Here is a 22,290-nt window from a genome sequence, read left to right as displayed (position 1 = left end):
AGACCAGACGTAGTACTGTCTTGAAATACATCCTAGTGATTAAGGGTATGTATTGATTTTTCATTAAAAATCATTAATACTATTTTTCGTGTGTTAAAAGTTTATTTTAATCTTTATGAAGGTAAACCATATAACACACTTGTCTAGCTTTCATTCTTTCTACTGCAATCCACCTCAAAATCACCTAAATAGTATTTCTGTGATAGGTTCCCAGTGATGACTACACTATCTGAAAATTTACAGTCTGAGTGATAAAAATGAGATAGATGTTCAGAAAACAGGCTATTTTATCAGGCTAACCCAATTTGCCCTGGATAAAAATGGCACAATTTTTATTGATTTCTTGGAAAGTGGAACATCAGCAAAGAAATATACCGCTTATCCCTGGAAAAGCTTAATTGAGCTCTGAAAATCAAAATACCTGAATTGAATCGGCAAGACATCAAGTTTCTTCAGTATAATGCAAGGCTACACACACAGCACAGACGGTACTGCCAAAGACTGCCCAGCTGGGGTGGAGCATAACACCTCATTCACCTTATAGTCCTGACCTTGTCCCATCAGATTTTTTTTTTTTTTGTTTGTTTGTTTCGTAGACTGAAGGAATACTTGTGTGATAAGGCATTTGAGAGTGATATGGATCTTGTTTCTGATATTAAACATTGGTGTAAATGTCAGCCTCCTGATTTTGACATAAGTGCATTCACTTGCCTGGAAAGAACACTGGAGAAAATGCAGCAAGTATGGTGGTTCTTACATTGAGTGATATTTTCACAAAGTTGAAAGATTGTATTTTATGTATGGTTACAATATCTCAGACAACAAAGATGTTACAGCTTAAAGTGCATTACTCGTTGACCCACCCTTGTATTTAAATGCGGGTAGTGAAATAGTTTGAGAAAATAATGTTTTTTTTTTTTTTTTTTTTCTCTTTACTCTCTGGGGACATTACTGTTCCTCTAGTAAAAGGACTAGGGCTTACACTCACTTTAGAAATTACTACTTTTTATTCAAAAGGTGGCCCAAAGTTACCAATATCATTTTAATTGAATAATATTATAAGGTATAGAATAATTGTATAATATAATGATATAATGGAGGGATGGAATGGGAGGGGATTTTTTTTGGCTGATGCTGCATAAGCTTGTTTTTTTGCATCGTATGCCTCTACTAATGCTAATGATATACTATACCTCCAGTAATAGGGGTGTAATGTTATCCACTACTGAGACAACAGTGTTCCCAGCTAGTAAAACATAATTCATGATAGTGTTTTTTTTGGTTTTTTTTTAACTATATATTTCATTTTTTTGTTTGTTCTTTAGATAGTGAATACCAGTGCTGACAATATCTTTTAGTCTCTAAGTACAATCTACTGATTTACAGACTGTAAAAGTGTAAGCAGAAACGTTCCAGGCCCAAATTATTTTTAAAAACATATACATTTATTAATTATTTATTATGATTCTCCTTTAAAGTATTCATGCCAGCAATCCTGTTAAAACTGAAACACTTCCGGCATACAGTTTTAATAATGTAATAAGACATTTTCAATATAGAAGTGATAGCATGGAGGTTATTAAAATCTCCTCCTTTTTATGACAGTTTGCAATAATATTTCAACAAAGTATTTCAACCAGTGGCAAAAGTTACAGTGATGTTTTCCTGCCCTCCACTAAGAAACCAAGAAAAACGTTAATGAGATTTGTTACATTTGCATATCAGTCAGAACAAACTAATATGTGAGTAGGAAAGCAATGTCTGCGTAAATTTCTCTCATAGTGTCAGTATGAACTAAATCACGAATACAAACAACAAAAATCTGGAATACATGACAACGTTGGCATACATTTCAGAGTAAATATTATCCAGTTGACCTTTGAATTTATTCAAACTGTCAGCCTCAACTACCTGCGAGGACAACCTGTTCCAGCAAACAACAACTTGCTGGCTAAAAGAAAACTTCTTACAATCTAGTCTAAACCTCTTCCCCTATAATTTGAATTTATGTCCCTGAGTTCTGGAATTCACTATAACAGTGAAAATTCTGCCTTCGTTCATTTTACTAACCCCTCTCAAAGACTTATAAATCTCAATCAGGTCGCCTATGAGGTGCCTGGTTGCAAGCTCTGTAGCCCACATATATGGTGTCCTTCCTCATATAGTCAACCTTTTGCCAATCTCAACCATCTTTGTCCCCGTTCAAGAAGTGCAATGTCTTTTTTCAGATGAGGTCTCCATACTTGACCACATTACAGTATTCCAAATGTGGTCTTACAATTGCTTTATACAGTGGGACTATGACCTCCATATATCTGCAGGATAATGTTTAATAAATTATTGATAGGACACTGTTGATGTCCTATTGATGGTGTCCTATCATAGGCTTTCCTGGCTGCCTGTTTACACTGTTCAGAAAACTTCATATCTGCCGATATTAAAATCACAGACACCTTTCTTCTTCTACTTTTTTTAATTTTTAATTCTATATTTTAATGCAGCAAAATGCAAGATTTGCATTTTGCTGCATTAAAACACAGCTGACACTTTTCTGACCTTTGCAGCCTGAGCAAGTCATCCTAAGGAGAGCTTGAGTGCTACCCTAGTAAAATTGAAGAAAAATATGCCTACCAATCATAACTGAATCCCATTAGTCACTTTTTGTTGACTATGAATTTTCAAACAACAAAACTGAGTTATATTCATCCTGCATGAACATTTCCCCATAACTCCTCAGGGGGTTTGCATATATTAACAGAATAAATTAATTAAATTAATGAATATATTAATAGAATTAACAGAATGAATAATATTTTATGAACACGTTTCTGTTTACCTTATATAGAATTACTAAGTTCCTTTTTAATACATATTGGCAAATGGTGCAAAGAAGCAAGCTTATGTAACATCAGCAAAAAAAAAACCTACCCACCTCATCTGTCCATCCTCTCCAGTAATATACCTAATCCTTCCATAAATTTACTGAAAATATGCACCTCCACAACACCAGACAGAAGTCTATTTAATTACTCTGGGTAAAAGCAAATTTTTCACACCTATCTGTAACCTCCTATTTCTAGGGTTATGTTTATTTATAGGTTATTTACAGATATAGTTATATAAGTTTATTTATACGTTTAAGGTAATTTTAAGTTTATGTCCCCTCGAAACTAGATAGCATAAGCTTAATATGGTATAGTATAGTACATAATATTGTCAATTAATCAGTAAAATCTATTAATCTTGTTGAACTTCATTGTTAATTAAATTGTACTTTTAACTATACATAACGACTTAGGTTACGTAACATATATAATTAGTAAAAATAAATAATTAATACTTAACTTGATACGGAAGTTATATAAAGGGATTTCGTAGATAACACTCGATACTGAAACATAAATATAGCGTTATAACTGTGTCGGGATACAAATTTAGGGTTTTAATTTTGTACTGAAATTGAAATTAAATAGAAATCATGACTCAGACCAGAGCAGCAAAGCAAAAGGCTCAAGCTAATGGGAGTGCTGTGGCTCAGGGGAGAACTGAGGGGGGGGGGGCAGTTGCCCTCTGAATCACAGCCTTTTAAAATGCACTACTTGCTTGATGTTTGTGGAGCAGTCGAGTACGGGACATGATACTACCATGGGGGATGTCTTTGTGTGTGCACGATGCAAGGAGTGCAAGAAAATCAAGTGACAACAAAGCGTTGTTATGGGCCTATATGAGAGCTTGAAGGACAGGGTGGATGCCCTCGAAGGATTAAAAGTGAGGGGCCCTTCAAGCTTTCAGCTGCCCACACCAATGTCAGAGCTTGCACTTGGTCATCACGCAACACAGTGGCAGCCCCCAAGGCAGAATGCGCTGGTCCCAAAGGAACTAGTAGTTGTTGGTGACTATTGTCAGGGAAACGGGAAACATGCTTTGTAAAAAGGATAGGTGGAACAGGACCAGGGTATGTCTGCCAGGAGCAAAGGGTGATGACGTTGTAGAGAGGATATCATCTTTTAAGGGCACAAAAGGTGATATAGTTGTACACGTTGGCACTAATGATATTAAGAGTAGGAGACTGGCGGAATTACTTAACAAGTACAGGTCGCTGTTGAAAAAAAGCCGTGAATTAGGGTTGAATTTGAAAGTGTCTGCAATTCTGCCCAGACACGATAGGAGGGAGTATATGATGAGAGCCCTGTCAATCAATTCACCCCTGGAAAGATTGTGCAAGGCTCAAGGGGTAAAATTTTTTTCAGCCTGGTCTTTTTTCAACTTGTTAACAGGAGAGACTGCTTCTACAGGGATGGGATACACTTAAATAGAAAGGGTACAAGAATGTTTGCTGATGCTATCGAGGCAGTGTTAGGTGGGTCGGAAAACTGCTAGATTGGGGGGATACAAGGACTAATAGATTAACAGTAGCCACTGGCAGAGGTGAAAGTGATTCTTGCACTGCTTCTATTGGAATGAGCAGCAGCCTGGAAAATAAGATGCAGGATATTTCAGAGACTGCCGGGAATCATTGGGGTACAAGTAAACACATGGGTTGTGTTAGGGTAGCTAAGAAATAGAACAGGTGCATGTATACTTGCGTGTACACCAATGCTAGGAGTTTAGTAAATAAATTTGATGAATTTGAGGTATTGCTCAAAACATCAAAGGCAGATATTGTTGGGATTTCAGAGACGTGGTGTCACTCAGATATAAGGAATGCAGAACTGGAATTTGGGAAGTACAATGTCTACAGAAAGGATAGACTGGATAGGAAGGGAGGAGGGGTTATGCTATTAGTTAAGAAATACATAAAATCCAAGGAAGTGAAGCCAGTCGACATCCCTGGACACTGCAGTGTCGAGTCAGTTTGGTGTGACATAAGCATTGGGAGATCAAAATTGAGAGTAGGAGTGTGCTATAGCCCTAATGACTCTGATGAGTATAATAAGAAACTGTACAGGGAAATAGAGTGGGCCAGTAAATCAGAGAGTCTTATAATGGGGGATTTTAATTTCCCAGATATTGACTGGAATTTGGGGACTGGTCACTCACACACTAGCAAGGCTTTTGTGGATTTATTGCATGATTGTTTTCTACATCAGCATGTTCGGGAGGCAACTAGAGGGAGTAATACTCTTGATTTGATTATCAGTAGTGATTCTTCATGCATTAAGAATCTGCAGATAAATGAACCACTAGCTGGCAGTGATCACAGTGTGCTGAAGTGGGATTTACTCAAAGAGGTAACTACCATTAGGGGTAAAGGGAAGGGTTATTGCTTTCGTAAAGGCAACTACGATGGACTGAGACAGTATTTAAATTCTATACAGCGGGACCAAATGATGATGTTACCAACAGCAAATTCAAAATGGGAAGCATTCAAAGAACTTATCTTGGAAGCTACTAGGCTTTACATACCAACTAAGAAATATTGTTCAAGGTTTAGGCCTAAATGGATGTCAGATGAACTAATGAGACATGGCAGAGAAGAAAAATGCATGGAATACATAAAAAATTAACACGTGACACAGAAGCCTATGATAGATACAAGTTGATCTGTAACCAAGTTACAAAGGAGGTTAGGCAAGCGAAGGCAGATTACGAGAAATCTTTGGCAAGGGATGCAAAGAAAAACAGCAAAGAGTTCTTTACTTATGTAAACTCTAGAATGAAGGGGATGAATCAGATTGGTCCACTTGATATCGATGGGTCAACTGTTGATGATCCTGCTCAGGTAGCTAACAAACTAAATGAATATTTTGCATCGACATTCACACATGAGGAGTTATTCAGCAAGGGGAATGCCAGAGGTGTATTCAACTCTAGCAGTAAGCTAGAGAATCTTGTAATAACTGAGAGTAAAGTGGAGGAGAAATTGTTGAAGATAAACACAAGAAAGGCACCTGGGGTGGATGGGATCTATCCAGTTATATTAAAGGAGGCAGCAAAGGAAGTAAGCAAACCCTTAGCCATAATTATGAGAGCTTCCTTGGACTCAGGGGAGGTACCCATGGATTGTAGATGTGCAAATGTGACCCCAATTCACAAAGGAGGATCAAAGGCTGACACAAGTAATTATAGACCTGTGAGTTTAACTTCTGTTCCAGGAAAATTAATGGAGGCACTGGTTACAGAAGCACTGCAGGATCATCTAGACAAGACTTCCATTATAGCTCGGACACAGCATGGTTTTGTTAAGGGGAAGTCTTGCCTGACCAATTTGATTGGATACTATGATGCAGTCACAAAAGAACTGGATGCAGGGAATAACTTTGATATTATATACTTGGATCTTAGAAAGGCTTTTGATACTGTTGCACATGGAAGACTGCTGAACAAATTGGAGCAGTGTGGCATTGGAGGCAAATGGCTGCTATGGATAAAGGGGTGGTTGAGGAGGAGAAGACAGAGTGGTAATCGATGGACACTGCTCATCGTGGACTAATGTTATTAGTGGAGTCCCTCAGGGTTCAGTATTGGGTTCATTATTGTTTTCTGTATTTATAAATGATATTGATGATGGTATATCAAGCTTAATGTCCAAGTTTGCAGATGATACGGAGGTTGGCAGGGTTGTTAAGGACACTAATGACAGTACACTGCTGCAACATGGTCTAGAAAAGTTGAGCAGATGGGCTGAGAGGTGGCAAATGAAGTTTAACATTGACAGATGTAAAGTACTACATATGGGAAGCAGTAATCCCAGAGTAACGTATCAACTCTGTGGTACTACACTGACAGTGGTAGAGAATGAAAGGGACCTGGGGGTGGTTGTGCAGGCAGATATGAAGTTCTCTGAGCAGTGCAGACGGGGTGCAAGAGTAGCTCATGGTGTATTGTCAATGATATATATGAATATTTCTAGCAGGGATAAGGAGGTGATTATTCCCTTGTATAAGGCAATGGCAGATATGAAGTTCTCTGAGCAGTGCAGATGGGGTGCAAGAGTAGCTCATGGTGTATTGTCAATGATATATATGAATATTTCTAGCAGGGATAAGGAGGTGATTATTCCCTTGTATAAGGCAATGGTCAGGCCACACCTAGAGTACTGTATACAGGCCTGGAGGCCTCATTTCAAGAAGGATGTAGAGCTGCTGGAACAAGTACAGAGAAGGGCAACAAGATTAGTGAATGGAACAAAGGGGTGCTCTTACGAAGAAAGGGCTTAAGTGTTGCAAATTATAGTGTCTGGAGACTAGGCACCTGCGAGGTGATCTGATAGAGGTGTATAACACCTTGAATGGTTTGAGCATGCTCAATGCTGATGGGATTCTTCCTCTTGCTCAGAATAATCACCTGAGAGGGCATAAATTCAAATTGAGGAAAGACAGATGTAGGACAGATGTGCGGAAATTTGCCTTTAGCCAGCGGGTGGTTGGTTGGTGGAACAGACTTCCATCCCTTGTTGTGGAAGTTGATAGCCTAAATAAGTTTAAGGCTCAGCTGGACAGGTATTTCGAACGAACAGAGAGGTGAAGTGGTTATTTTTTATTTATTTATTTATTTTTTGGCTGATGCTGCATAAGCTTGCTTTCTTGCATCAAATGCCTCTACTAATGCTAATGCATGTTGTATGAGAATGAGTAAGAACATCATTATTTAGTTTACTCAATCCATTTAAACAAAGTCTCCTTAGAGGTGTCTAGTTCCCAAACACTACGATTTGTAGAACTAGTCTTTCAGGTAGAATACCGTTATCTACTCTTGTTGCTCTTCTCTGCACCTATTTCAACTGTTCCACATTCTTCTTAAAATGGCACTTCCAGGCCTGTATACAGTGCTCAAGATGTGTCATAACTATTGCCTTATATAATGGGATAATCACCTCCTTGTTCCTACTGGCAAAATTCCTGTACGTCAATGATGGAATACCATGAGTTGTTTGCAATGCCCAGAGAACTTCATGTTGGACTGTAAAATTATACCAAGATCTCTCATTCTCCACAAGTGTGGTACCACACTTGTGGTGGAGAATGAGCAATGAAAATCTTTGAACAATCCACAGGTACTTCTGATGAATCCATAAATGCTCTCACAACTATGGCCAAAGGTTTCCTTACCTCTTTTACTGCTTCTTTTAATATAATTGAATATATTCTATCAGCCCTAAATGCCTTTCTTTTCACTTCAACAACTTCTCTTCCACTTTCTTCTCAGTTTTAACAAAATCATTTAGCTCTCAGTTATAATTTGGTATATTTCTGATATTTCCAAATATAAAAACTACTTCACATGTAAATGTAGATGCAAAATATTTATTCAGTTTGTGAGAACTACGAACAGGATCATCAATAGTTATAGCAGCAATAGCTTCTAGTGTTAACATAAGAATTCTATGCTACTGTATTATTAGTAATGGCCATATGCTACATATGGCCATTACTAATAATAACTAATAAATAAACAATGCCATTGCCGGTCCCAAGCCCGGATGAGAAAGGAGGAGGGGGAGGAGCATACCTCATGTAAAAAAACCCTAGGCTCAGTGGCTCCAGCCAACAGTACCTGAGATGGGGCCCTGCCTGGGTTACAGGTGAAGATGGAGGATCTATCTTCAGCAACAGTGGAAGTCTGTCACTCTTCCAAGATACTGGTCCCATCTAAATTGTGGACTATGCAGCAATAGAATGGCAAGCCGGCTGCATTATTTGCCTTAAACCCTATAGATCTCAATCATTGTAAGATAAACAGTCATGCTACCTTGTCTGGGATAACTGACATGGCTGTTCTTATACCTCTCTGGACAGCTGTGAAAAAAGCTATATGGTCAGCCAAAACTCAAATGTATCTCTCAACGCTAAACGTAAGATCGCTTTACTGGGAAAATAAAATTGGTAGAAGAATTGAAAAAGATCAAATGGGATATCGTAGGAATGTCAGAGACACGTTGGACAGAAGAAGGAATACTGGATATGACAGAAGGAAGAATATTTTATTCAGGGAGAAAAGACAACATACATAGAAAAGGAGTTGCTTTCATAGTAAAGAAATATCTATTAAATTCAATAATAGAAATTCACCCCCACACACCTCAAGAATAAGTTTAAGAATAAAAGGTAAAGAAAAAGGAATCTTCATAAAAATAATCCAGGTATACGCCCCCAGACTCCTCACATGATGATACAGAGATAGCTGCCTTCTATTCAGACCTACAAGAAACCATGGATAACACAAACAAAAAAGATATTTTAATAATAATGTGATCTTTAACGTAAAAGTTGGAGGCTTTTCGACAGATTTCAGTGACATATTAGGAAAGTTCGGGATAGGAAATAGAAATGAGCGAAGAGAAGAACTCTTGAACTTCTGCAAAGAAAATAAACTATTCATCACCAACACTGTTCTACCGCAGATCTCAACATAAGTATACATGGACATCACCAGATAGAAATACAAAAAACTGTATTGACTACATTTTAATAAATAACAACTGGAAATCATCCATTCAAAATGTTAAAACTCTTAGAAATACAGATTTTGACACTGACCATCAACTGCTAGCAGCAACAATTAAATGGAAATTTTAAAATACAAAGCCGAAGAACAAAAGAGCAACATTAAATATATCATGATTTGAAGAAAATAAAATAAAGGAAATTTATGGGAAAACACTACAAGAAAAATTAAAAAATATAAACTATCCATTATCTGTGGAAAATATATGCGAGAAAACCAAACAAATGACTAAAGATACAACCTTAGAAACCTTGGGAACAAAACCAAAACCAAATAATTCTTGGATTACAGCAGAAATTTTAGATGTATGGATGGAAAAAAGACAAATGAAAAACTTCCTAAACAAAGAAAATAGTCAAGACAAAAGGGAAAAATATAAAGCCCTAAAAAACAAAATAGGCAACCTATGTAAAGCTGCTAAAAAGAAATGGTTGGAAGACAAAGCAAAGAGGCAAATAAACGTCATGACTCTAAAACAACTTACCGGGTTATAAAAGAACTCTCTAAAACATACATCCCAAAAACACTGATGATGAAAAATAAAAACAATATAAAAACAAGAAACACGCAAGAAATTAAAAAAAATATGGAAAGAATATTACCAAACTCTGTTCAAAGGGAAAGGAAAAAATACTCTTGCCTTAGACAATAGAAGAGATAAAGCACCCTCGATAACAAAAGAAGAAGTTCAGAAAGCAATTAGCCAAATGAAGAATGACAAGGCACCCAGAAATTATGGTATTCAAGCAGAACTATGAAAATTCGGAGGTGATGCAATGTTAAAACACCTCACACCTGTAAATAAAATTAGATTGTTTAATCTAATTTTATTTACAGGTGATATACCAGAAGACTGGAAAAGTGGAATAATAGTACCTATACACAAAAAAGGAGATAAAGAAAATTGTCAGAATTATAGACCCATTACCCTTTTAAACCATATATATAAAATATTTATAAGGATCTTACAAAATAGGATACTTAAAACATATGAAGAAACAATAGGGGAAGAACAAACAAGATTTAGAAAAGGCAGATCAATAATAGACCAAATATTCACACAAAACATTATTGCAGAAAAATATTGGAATAAGAAGAAACCTCTTTATCTGTGTTTCATCGATTTCAAGCAGGCATTTGACTCTGTAAACAGAGAAAATTTAATAAAGCAACTAATAAAGGACTGAGACAGTATTTAAATTCTATACAGCGGGACCAAATGATGATGTTACCAACAGCAAATTCAAAATGGGAAGCATTCAAAGAACTTATCTTGGAAGCTACTAGGCTTTACATACCAACTAAGAAATATTGTTCAAGGTTTAGGCCTAAATGGATGTCAGATGAACTAATGAGACATGGCAGAGAAGAAAAATGCATGGAATACATAAAAAATTAACACGTGACACAGAAGCCTATGATAGATACAAGTTGATCTGTAACCAAGTTACAGATCAACTTGTATCTGAAAAAATCCCACTTGATCATGAAATAATCATGTTTGTAAATAATTTCTACAAAAATACAAGAGCAATAGTAAAATTCAGCAACCTTAAAACAGAGAAATTTGAAATAGAGAAAGGAGTCATGAAAGGATGCCCTTTATCTCCATATCTAAAAGAGGCACAATAATAAATGGAAAAAATATAAACCAGATAAAATATGCAGATGATATTGTGATTTTAACAGAAACCAAAGAACAACTAAAAGAAATATTAACAAACATTGATAAAGCAAGCAACAATTATGGAATTAATATAAATTTTATTTATATTAATATTATTAATATAAATAAAACCAAAGTAATGCAAATCGGAAAAAACATAGAAGACATAAATATAAGCATCCAAAATCAACAAATAGAACAAATACAAACATTTTTATACCTGGGCTCTCTAATAACCAGAAACCTAAGTAATATTGACCAAATTAATCACAGACTGAACATCGGATGGACAAACATGAACAAACTGAAAAACCTATGGAAGAGCAATAAAATCTCAAATAGTCTAAAAATTAAACTATATGAAACTGTCATCATACCCACAGAAACTTATGGATCGGAGAATAAATAAGAAAGAAAGGCAAAAAACAATGTCATTTGAAATGAGATGTCTAAGGAAAATCAATAAAACAAATTGGAGAGAACATAAAACTAATGAACAAGTAAGAAGAGACCTAAATTTTGAATGCAGAATAATAGAAACCCTTTCGGTATAATCTTGTAAGCTAACAAGAATAATAGAGCAGATCTACAAAAAACAACTTCAGTGGTCTGGACATGTGAACTGGATTAAACAACACAGGCTTGCCTAATATAGTACTGACATGAAGAACTGGAGATAAGAGACCACCAGGAAGAGCCAAAAGAGAATGGCTCCAATGCCTAAAGGAAAACACAGGCTTTCAGAGTTATCGGCAAATGATGCAAGATTCAAGAGATCGACAACAATGGAGGACGATATCTAAATAGGGACTCAACCTGTGCCAAACGGAAGAGTAGAATGATGAATGATGATGATATGGTATAAGGAAGCCTAAGGCTTACACTGCACCAGCAAAAAAAAAAGAAAAAAAAAAAAAGAAAGAAAATAAAAGTAAATTAACAATAATAAAAAATTTAAATAAAATAAATAATTAAAGATAGGCAAACTATGTGTCTTCCTCCTCTCACAGGTAACTATCCAGCTGACCTTTGAATTTTCCCAAACTGTCAGCCTCTACCACCCATGTAGGTTAACTTATTCCAGTAATTTATATCTCGCTGGCTAAAATAAAACTTCCTGCAATCCAATCTAAACATCTCCCCAGATAACTTGAATTTATGGCCCCTAGTTCTAGAATCATTTATAACCACGAAAATTTTGCCCTCGTTCATTTTACTTTTGCCTCTCAGAGCCTTAAACACATCAATCAAGTCTTTCGTCTAAGGTGCCTAGTTTCCAAGCTGTGCAACCCACATATTCAGTCTTTCCTCATATGGACACTCTTTTGCCAATCTCATTACGCGAGTTACCAGTCTTTTGACCCTTTCAAGAAGCTCAATGTCTTTTTTTTTAGGTGTAGTCTCCATACTTGAACACACTTTTCTTTGTATTCATAGCCAAAAACTTCTCATAATCTACCTTAGCTTGTCTAACTCTCTTAGTGACCTGATTACAGACTAGCTTATACTTACTGTGGGTTTTCACATCGCCTGCTAATTTATAATCATCCTATGCATTTTTCTCCTCTGTCACTAGTTTCATCAGTTCATCTGATATCCATTTAGGCATAAACCTTGAACAATATCTCTCAATAGTTATAAAAAGTATAGTAGCCTCTATGATTACTTCCCTGAATGCTTCTCATTCAGAATTTGCAATTGGTAACATCAGTTGGTCCTACTGAAAAGAATTAAAACCGTCTAAAACCACTGTAGTCATCTTCATGAAAGCAAAATTCCTTCTCTTATCCTTCATAGTAGTTACATATCTTTAAGTAAAATTTTACATCAGTATATTAAGATCACTGCAACCTAGTGGTACCTTTATCTGGAGATGCATGAAATCACTGTTAATAATAAAACCAAGAGTACTGCTTTCTCTTGTTGTCTCTCTAACATGCTGGTGCACATCTCATCTTGTGAGTCATGTAATCTAATAAGTTAATTTTGGTTGTACATTTGTGTGCATAATAATGCCTAACAGCCAAAGTGGTCAAATTATTTCCTTTTTAAATTATATTTACAGTAAATTGGGATAAGGAAACAAAGTTCTATGTACATGCATCCTTAAAACTAAACTTGATTTAATTTAATTACTTGATCTCTTCTAATCTTCATTCCAGCAGGATCATGTAAAATAAACTGTTTGAATTAACTGCCATTCTGACAGTCAGCTATTCTAACCATTCTAGTTTTTGTTCCCCCCCCCTCTGGCAAGTGAGTCTGATTGGTAATCGTTACAAACTTAATATGAAATTTTATCCAATAGAAATGCTGATTATCTAATAAATTTTGATTGGAGTGAAAGTGTAAATAAAAGATGTTTTTAGTTGAATTAAGTCAAATGAAACACTTACTAGGCTAATGTGCTGATAGATTAAACTTGACTAAACATATACACATTACACAAGTGATGTGTAACTGAAATATACTATGCACTTAGTAGAACAAGATTAACACCTCCCCTCCTCTGGTAATTATAATAAAGCTCCAGTAATATGATCATATAATTGTACATTCAGTTGCATTTTCTTCCATTTGTGCTTCTTTGGTGCACTAAGTCCCAGACATTACTGTTCAGTCTTTAGGTATTCTAAAACATACTAAATTCTAATTATGATAAAATCTCAATAGGCTACTATTCTTAATATAAAGTTTCACAAATTAAACACATACATACCTATGAAATACATCCTGCTCAGCACTCAGATTAATCTGGGTCGATAAACCAAGATCCACCTTTTCTTTTAATTTATCTTCAAGCTATATGGAACATTGATTTTCAAACTTAGATATTTTTTTGAAATTATAATTCAACTGTATGCTATTGGTAATGAAATATAATGAGTTCAGTTACATGCATAGTATTTTTTTTTATATATAATAAGTTCAAATAGGAAAATTGATATGGGAATGTAAGAATATTTGCTGATGCTACTGAGAAGTTAGTTGGCTTTAATCATGTCTTTAAATGAGATGTTTTCTTCACAGGCAATATCCAAAGAAATAAACTATTCTAATGCTTTATAGAACATGATAAATAATTTTAATAAATGAAAATGATGTTAAAAACCCTTCATCAGGTTCTTGTTCGTGTACACAATGAGTAAGAACAAGGATTACAAATTACCTTTCTCAAGCTCATGCTGCTGATAGATTAGAGATGCCTTTTTCAATACAATATCACAAGGTTGAGAAAAGTGAATAATTTGAAATCCTTGTTCTTACTCATTATGTATAAGATGATTACCACACAAACACACACAGATATAAGTTGTCACTAAATGAAAACACAAGGGGACATTGAGGTTAATCTTAATATACTTTTCAGTAAAAATTAAAAATCAACTCCATTAACAAGTTGTCAATTATGACTGACGCAGCAAAAATACTTTTCTAAAAACTGCATCTGCTAAAATTATGCAGAGACAAAGGCTACATAAATTATATTATTTAGAAACATTCATATAGAAAATAAACTTTAAAAAATGACTGGTAATTCAAAAAATAAAACTTTTTTAAAAAATATATAATTACTTATAATTAAAATAATAAGTAATTATAATTTATAATTATAGTTATAAATTTTTCAATTAATAGAAAAATAGAAAGTTAGTCAATATTAGCCAAGAATTACTAAAATTACTAATATTATTTTAAATAAAATCATTTCATTAATTAATTTCAAATTCACAAATTCTAGTTACCTGCTGGGTTGTTTCTAAACAGTATTCAGCTGTTGTTAAAATGCTACATATTCTACACTGCTCGGATGGGGTAAAGCGAGTAACTTCTCCTTCCCTTAAAAGGTTCTGAAAGTTCTGAATTAATCCAGTTGATGTTAAAGAGGGAGTACTACCAATCCTTGAAATAAAATAGTGTTTTAAATTTAATACATAATAATTTGTTGAAAGTTTTATTTCAGAATAAAATTGAAATATCTCTGAAGACTTTTTCAACTGTACCAGATATACCAACATTAATGAAAATAAACATGAAAGGGTAGAACCATAGTATATAGCTACTGCACATGGGTTGAAGGCTAAGAAGACAAGATATTTGTTGGCATCACTCACGCACGCACTCACTCACTCACACACACACCAAATTTAATGCATAAAATTGATTAATAATAAGCATAAGTTAGTAATATTTATCTTTATATTTTTATATAGCAAATTTAGTGGATGCCCTTGCAATTATTCGAGCATGTTTACTTTATGAGTATACAGTTGACACAAAAGCTACATAAGCAACCCATGAACACACTGAGTGAACACACAGCCCAAAAATGGTTGAAAAAAATGTAATCAGGTGATAAATAACCAATGAAGTAAAAGACGACCAATTGCCATTGGTGACGAAAAACTGAAGCCATTCATTCAGGTTCAAACCAAACATGCCAGATGCTTTTGGAAAGATTCATTGTGATCAATCATTTGCATCAATTATGAAAGATGTACATACTTAACTTCAGAGACTATCAATTTGCTTGTTGCTGCTTTCACAATCATAATAACAAGCCATTTTTGAACCAATTATTGACACATGACTAAAAGTGGTTTATGTCACTAAATGATCACATTATCAGTTATCACAAGAACCTTTGGCGACATATCAAAATCCCCCCAACTAACCAACAGAAGATTTCTTGTGGAATGCAACTGGTATTAACCTTTATGAGCTTCAACCCTATGACCAAATGATCATAGAAAACAGTGCTTGATTTTTTACATTTGTTTTAATTTTATCTTAAAAATCCACACAAACATTTTTTTTGTTTACCAGATACCTTAAAGGGACATCCTTATTTTCGTGAGCTCAGTTTTCTGAAATTTATTCCCAAAATAGAACTATCAGATAATAAAAAGACATTCTCATACTCCTTCCACACTACTCCTGTTATCCATAGCCAAAACACAGTTTACAAATTAGAAAACATTGAATCCATAGTTGCAATCTACTTCATAGTGCCTTATCAGATGCCAAATTCCTGAGAATTAAGGTGCACAAATTATCATGTTTACAAATTATTATATTTTAGTTATTCCATTTCTCATTATTTATTTCTTTCAAAGCTTTTATATTAATCTAAGCAAAAATTGTCAGGTAATATTTGAAAAATTATTAGAGGTTTTATTATCCAATATTTAAGTCTATTTGTGTACAAATCTTTGAAATAGGTATCCTAAATCATATTGATAAAAGTTACATTCAATTTGCCGACCGGGCTAGCCGAGTGGGTAAAGTACCTGCCCGGCAACCCAAAGGTCGCTGGTTCGATTCCCGCCTCGGGCTTGGATCAAAGTACTGCAAAAACCTTGGGAGGTGCAATATGGCCACAGAAGCTGATGCGCCAACAACTACCAAATCAAAAAAAAAAAAAAAAAACATTCAATTTATTCACACATAACTAGCTCATGACATAGCTGGTATTTGGACATTCTAAGAGGTTGGCAGAGTAGTTAACACAATAATCAGGGTATGCTACTGCAACAAGACCTAGACAAATTAGGTAGATGGGCTGAGAAAGAAAAGACCTAGGGATAATTGTGCAGTCTGTCTGCACTGCTTAGAGAACTTCAGATATGAAGCTCTCTAAGCAGTGCAGACAGGCTGCCAGACAGCTCATGGGGTTTTGTCAATGATATACAGGAATTTTGCCAGAACAGATAAAGAGGTGATTATTCCATTGGATAAGGCAATGCTGAGGCCATATCTTGAGTATTGCAAATCTTCTTAAAATTCTTCTTAAAATGGTCTGGAAGCCTCATTTTAAGAAGAATGTGGATCTGCTAGAATGGGTGCAGAGAAGAGCAACAAGATTGGTGAAAGGAGTAAAAGGGTGCATTTACAAGGAAAGAATTCAGTTTTTCAAATTGCAGCACCTGTAGACTAGGCATCTGCAAGGAGATCTAACTAAGGTGTTTAAGGATGTGAATGGATTGAGTAAGCTCAATGCTGATGGTTTGGTTTGGTTTGATTTGGTTTTTTATGGCGCATTGGCAGCTAAGGCCATAATGCGCCAAGTCAAATTTTAAAATGCTATTAAATATTTTGGTAGCCAAGGCTACCACGTCAAACATTTGTGTTAAAAAGGTATGATAGTAAAAGCATAAAATTTAGAGCTTTGTATAAAAATTAATAAATTGTAAAAAATTAAAGACTTCAGACATATTGTGTCTGTCACCTATAATCTGACTGAGTGTAAATGGCTCAGTCAAATTATTAAAAGCGGTAAAATACAAGCGTCGGGCTTCTATAAAAACAGGACATTCTATTAAAATATGACGAACGGTTAAAATAACATTACACATCTCGCACATAGGTGGGTCATCCGCCCTCAGCAAGTAGGAATGAGTTAGATGACTATGACCTATGCGGAGCCGAGCAAGAACAACTTCCTCTCTTCGGACCCTGCGTAGACTGGACTGCCATTGCGAAATTACAGGCTTGATTTGATGTAATTTATTTGTGGTCTGTCCGTGCCAAGAATCTTGCCATTGGGAGAGTAATTTAGAACGTATTATTTGCCTGTAGTCTGTATAGGGGACTGACAGGCAATGATTATCCAGGGAAATGGCTGATTTGGCAGCAGCATCAGCCGATTCATTTTCCCGGATCCCAATGTGGCTTGGGATCCAGCAAAAGCGAATATCGAATTCTAATTTCTTGAGAGAAAAAAGAATCTGCTGGATCCTGGACAGGATCGGATGAGGGTTAAAACCCACCGATACCAGAGTCTGCAACACGCTCGATGAATCGCAGTAAATCATATACCTCTGGTAGTCGCAATTTTTAATGTGATCTAGGGCTGTTTGTATTGCATGCAACTCTGCAGTATAAATGCTAGTTTCTTGTGGGATCTTATAGGATATTGTTTTGTGAGGGAACACAACAGCAGATCCCACATGACATTCTAACTTTGAGCCATCTACTGCAAATGTACTGCAAAGAGTTGCTGGTAGACAGATGGCGGTGTAGTAGCCTTCTCCCAGATCTTAAGGGAGAAGTCGCAAGTTGGAAAATGAGCATGCCAGGGTGGAAAGAATTGCCTTGGTGACTGGGCAACATTGTCTACCGTCAAGTTCAGCTCATTCAGCAGCCCTTGAATGCGAATACCAAAAGGTTTGTTGGCAGTCCGACGGGTGTTGTAGAGATTTTCCCAACGCGGCTCAAAAACGGATGGCCACGTGGGATGATCGGGCAGGGTTTTTAATTTGAATGCATACTGTAAGGACAACTGCTTACGTCGAAGAGACAGAGATGGTTCATTTGCTTCGACGTAAAGGCTTTGGACAGGAGATGTGCGAAATGCTCCAGTGGCTGTCTGGATGGCTTGATGGTGGATTGGATCTATCCACCGAAGGGCACTATCTCTAGCAGAACCATAGACCTGAGACCCATAATCGAGTTTGGAACGGACAAGTGCCCGGTAGAGACGAAGAAGGGTAGCACGATCTGCGCCCCATGAGGTTTGACGAAAGGGCACGAAGGATGTTAAGCCCTTTGACACATCTTGTCCTCAGCTGACGAATATGTTGTAAGAATGTCAGCTTTTTGTCGAAAATAAGTCCAAGGAATTTGAATTCTGCTACAACTGGGATGTTATTTTGCCCTAGCCTTAATTCTGGGTCAGGATGAAGATTACGTTTGCGACAAAAGTGTACACAAACAGTCTTCTGTGATGAGAATCTGAACCCATTAGCCAAAGACCAAGCTGTAAGATGGTCAATGGTTTTCTGCAGTTGCCTTTCAATGACCCTCATATTGCATGAATGACAAAATATAGCAAAGTCATCAACATAGAGGGCATTGTTTACAGTGGGTGGAAGTTGTTCTGCGATAGAGTTTATTTTGATTGCGAAAAGCGTGACACTTAGAACGGATCCTTGTGGGACTCCCTCTTCCTGAGAGAAAACTCGAGAGAGGGTGGATCCTAAACGGATTTGAAACTGGCGATTCGAAAGAAAGTTTTTAATAAAAAGAGGAAGATTACCTCTAAGACCAAAGTTATAGAGGTCTTTTAAAATCCCAAATCGCCAGGCTGTGTCGTACGCTTTTTCAATATCAAAGAAAACTGCTACCAAATGCTCGGATTTAATAAAAGCATCACGAATGGACGTTTCCAATCGGATTAAATGATCCAGAGTGGATCTATTTCTTCGGAAACCGCACTGTGTCCTGGAAAGCAGACCATTTGTTTCTAAATACCATACCAGGCGAGAATTTACCATTCTTTCCAGGATCTTGCACAAACAGCTTGTCAGAGCAATAGGACGGTAGTTACTTGGATTTCTAGGATCCTTTCCTGGTTTTGGGAAGGGAAGAACGATTGCCTTCCGCCAGGAATCCGGAAATTGTTTATTAAGAAAAATTCTGTTAAACAGAATTAACAGGTGATCCTTACATTGTGGTGTGAGGTGTTTTACCATTTCATAGTGGATGTCATCGGGCCCCACAGCACTTGCGTGCGTGAGAAAGAGTGCAGCATTTAATTTCTCCTGTGAAAAGGGCTTGTTATACGATTCAAGCCCTTTTGAATAGAAGTTCAGGGGGTTTTTCTCATTTTTCTCTTTCAGGGCCAAAAACTCTGCGGGAAAAATGTTATTGCAGAGATTTTTGCAAATGTTTCCCCTAGAGTATTTGCTACTGCAGTTCGATCTGCAATTGGACATCCGTTATGCTCGAGGATCACAAAAGGGCACGGTGGATATTTTCCCTTCATTTTCCGGATCTTATCCCAGACTACTTTTGAGCTAGCAGCCTGAGTTATGGAAGATGTAAAATGAATCCAAGATTTCCTTTGGCTCTGACGTCGTACATAACGCGCTTTCGCACGTGCACGTTTAAATGTTACTAAATTTTCAGTTGTGGGATATCTGCGGAATATCCCCCAGGCTTTGTTTTGTGCTTTTTTTGCTGCTGTGCATTCAGAATTCCACCAAGGTTTCGGAAATAGTGGGAACCGGCTAGATGATTTTGGGATTGCAATTGCAGCTGCTTGGACAATTGCTTCTGTGACGTACACGACTGCATCATTGATTGGCACCTGACTGACTGTAGCGATGTCAAGATTTGCCAGATGTTGAAAGGCATTCCAGTCAGCCTGATCAAGCTTCCACCGCGGTAAACTAAATGGAAGACACGGTCTACCACTAGTTAGGGTGATTATCACGGGGAAGTGATCGCTTCCATATGGGTTCTCCTCCACCTCCCAAGCAAATGAAGGAAGTAGAGAAGGGGTGAGATAGAAAGATCAATGGCAGAGAAAGTACGGGTAGGAATGTGGAAGAAGGTGTTTGTTCCCACATTTAGGAGGGAGAGATTATTGTCAGTGAGCATATGCTCTATGACTCGTCCCCTTCCATTGATGTCAGCACTACCCCACAGAGTGTTATGTCCATTGAAATCCCCAAGAATTAAACAAGGGGAGGGCAATTGCATGATAAGATCATCAAGGTCTTTCTGGGGGATGTCAATCCCAGGTGGCAAATAAACAGAGCAGACAGTTAATAGGAACCCCACTGTAAGGCGAATTGCTACAGCTTCAATGCTAGTTGTAAGCTGCAAAGGCTGGAATGGGATCTGGTTGCCGACGAGGATTGCGACTCCTCCGTGGGCAGAACCATCCACAATTCTATCCTTACGAATGATGGTAATGTTTTGCATGGTGGGGTCATCATTTGCCTTTAAATAAGTCTCCTGTATGCAAAAGCAAACTGGTTTGTGCTTTTGCAGGAGTGCCTTGATGTCGTCAGTATTTTGCCGGAATCCACGACAATTCCACTGTAGGAATTTAGCCATTATTTGGACTTGGTGGGTCCATCAGGCAGCTTCCGAGGTGCTGAGGGCTTAATTTTGTCAGTCTTGGATTTATCCTTCCTGGGGAAGTATGGACGCTGTCCTGTGTCCATTTCTTCCCCAGCGAAGAGTTCCAAAACTGACTCATCGTGTACCTCCTTCTGCTCGACATCCATGTTTTCCTGGGTACTAGGTGTTACTTCCCCTTTCTTATTCTTTTCTTTTGCTTTTGGTACTTGTGGAGCATTAGGAGGTACCGATATAGGAGTGGCAGCTGATTGGTCCTTCTGTGCAGGTTTTTGGGAGCTTAAAAGATAACGTGCAATGGGAGTAAATGATTCTTTTGGAGGGACGGACATGTCCGTCTGAGTCCCAATTGAACATCTCCCTGCTACCTTCTGGGCGTAGGTAGGTTTTTTGATGTTAAGAGGTTTCACTGCTTTTCTTGCCTCCTGGTACGATATGTTTAGCTCTGCCATCAGCCGTTGAATTTCCTTTTCTTCTTTCCACCTCTGGCATGCCCTTGAATAGGCCGGATGTTCTCCCTCACAGTTAATGCAGGTGGGTTTAGTGGCTGAACATGCTGTTGTTTCGTGGTCCTTTGCACCGCACCAGGCGCATGCAAGGACTCCACGGCAGGCCATTTGAGAATGTCCATACTTCTGACATTTAAAACACCGTAAAGGGTTCAAAATGTATGGACGTACTGGACAGTTGATGTATCCAGCTTTAATCTCATCAGGAGGTTTGGGGGAGTTAAAAGTCAGGATAACACTCCTGGTTTTAACAATTTTCCCCTCCCTTCGCGCAGTGATTCTCTTGACGGCAGTAACTCCCTGTGGTTTTAATTCGGAGCAGATTTCCTCCTCGGTGACGTCGAGAAGGTCCCACTCCGAAATGACACCTCTCGATGAATTTAGTGTTCTGTGTGGTGTCACTGTTATGGGTATACCTCCGATTGATGTTACTCAGAGTAGATGTTCAGACTGCCCGTCATTTTTTGTTTCAATCAAGAGGTCCCCAGAACGGAGCCTCTTAACTGACTTGGGTGTACCTGCTAACCCATCCAACCCTTTTTGTATAAAAAAGGAAGACATTTTACCAATCGGTGTTTCATTGGTGGAATGCATTATTAAGAACCTTGGGACAGGCCCTGATGGTAGTTCGGTTCGCTGCCTCTTTGTAGCAATAATGCTATCTGCCTCTCCGTCATTATTTTCAGATAGGGACCGGATTGGGGCCCCTGAAGGAATACGTTTATCAGGATTCATGAAGTTATTTAAATTGTTCAGTGCCCGGGCTCCCCACCCACCACGGAGCCCAAAGGGACGCCC

The 22,290-nt window shown here is 37.2% G+C and overlaps 1 protein-coding gene across 1 annotated transcript in view; it reads right to left on the bottom strand.

Moving 5' to 3' along the window:
- Vps53 (vacuolar protein sorting 53) overlaps positions 1-22,290 on the bottom strand; it is a 205,779-nt gene that overhangs the window by 56,075 nt on the left and 127,414 nt on the right. The window contains exons 14-15 of the mRNA XM_090381067.1: positions 14,860-15,016; positions 13,833-13,915 (exon numbers count right to left, since the gene is read on the bottom strand). Coding sequence (XP_090237193.1) covers positions 13,833-13,915; positions 14,860-15,016 — 240 coding nt within the window. The remainder of the gene's footprint in view (positions 1-13,832; positions 13,916-14,859; positions 15,017-22,290) is intronic.

This window comes from Mastigoproctus giganteus, chromosome 9, assembly GCF_048544385.1.
Source record: "Mastigoproctus giganteus isolate SK-2022 chromosome 9, ASM4854438v1, whole genome shotgun sequence".
NCBI lineage: Eukaryota > Metazoa > Arthropoda > Arachnida > Uropygi > Thelyphonidae > Mastigoproctus > Mastigoproctus giganteus.
Note: the sequence above shows the minus strand (reverse complement) of the source record. Positions and strands in the feature narration are given on the sequence as shown.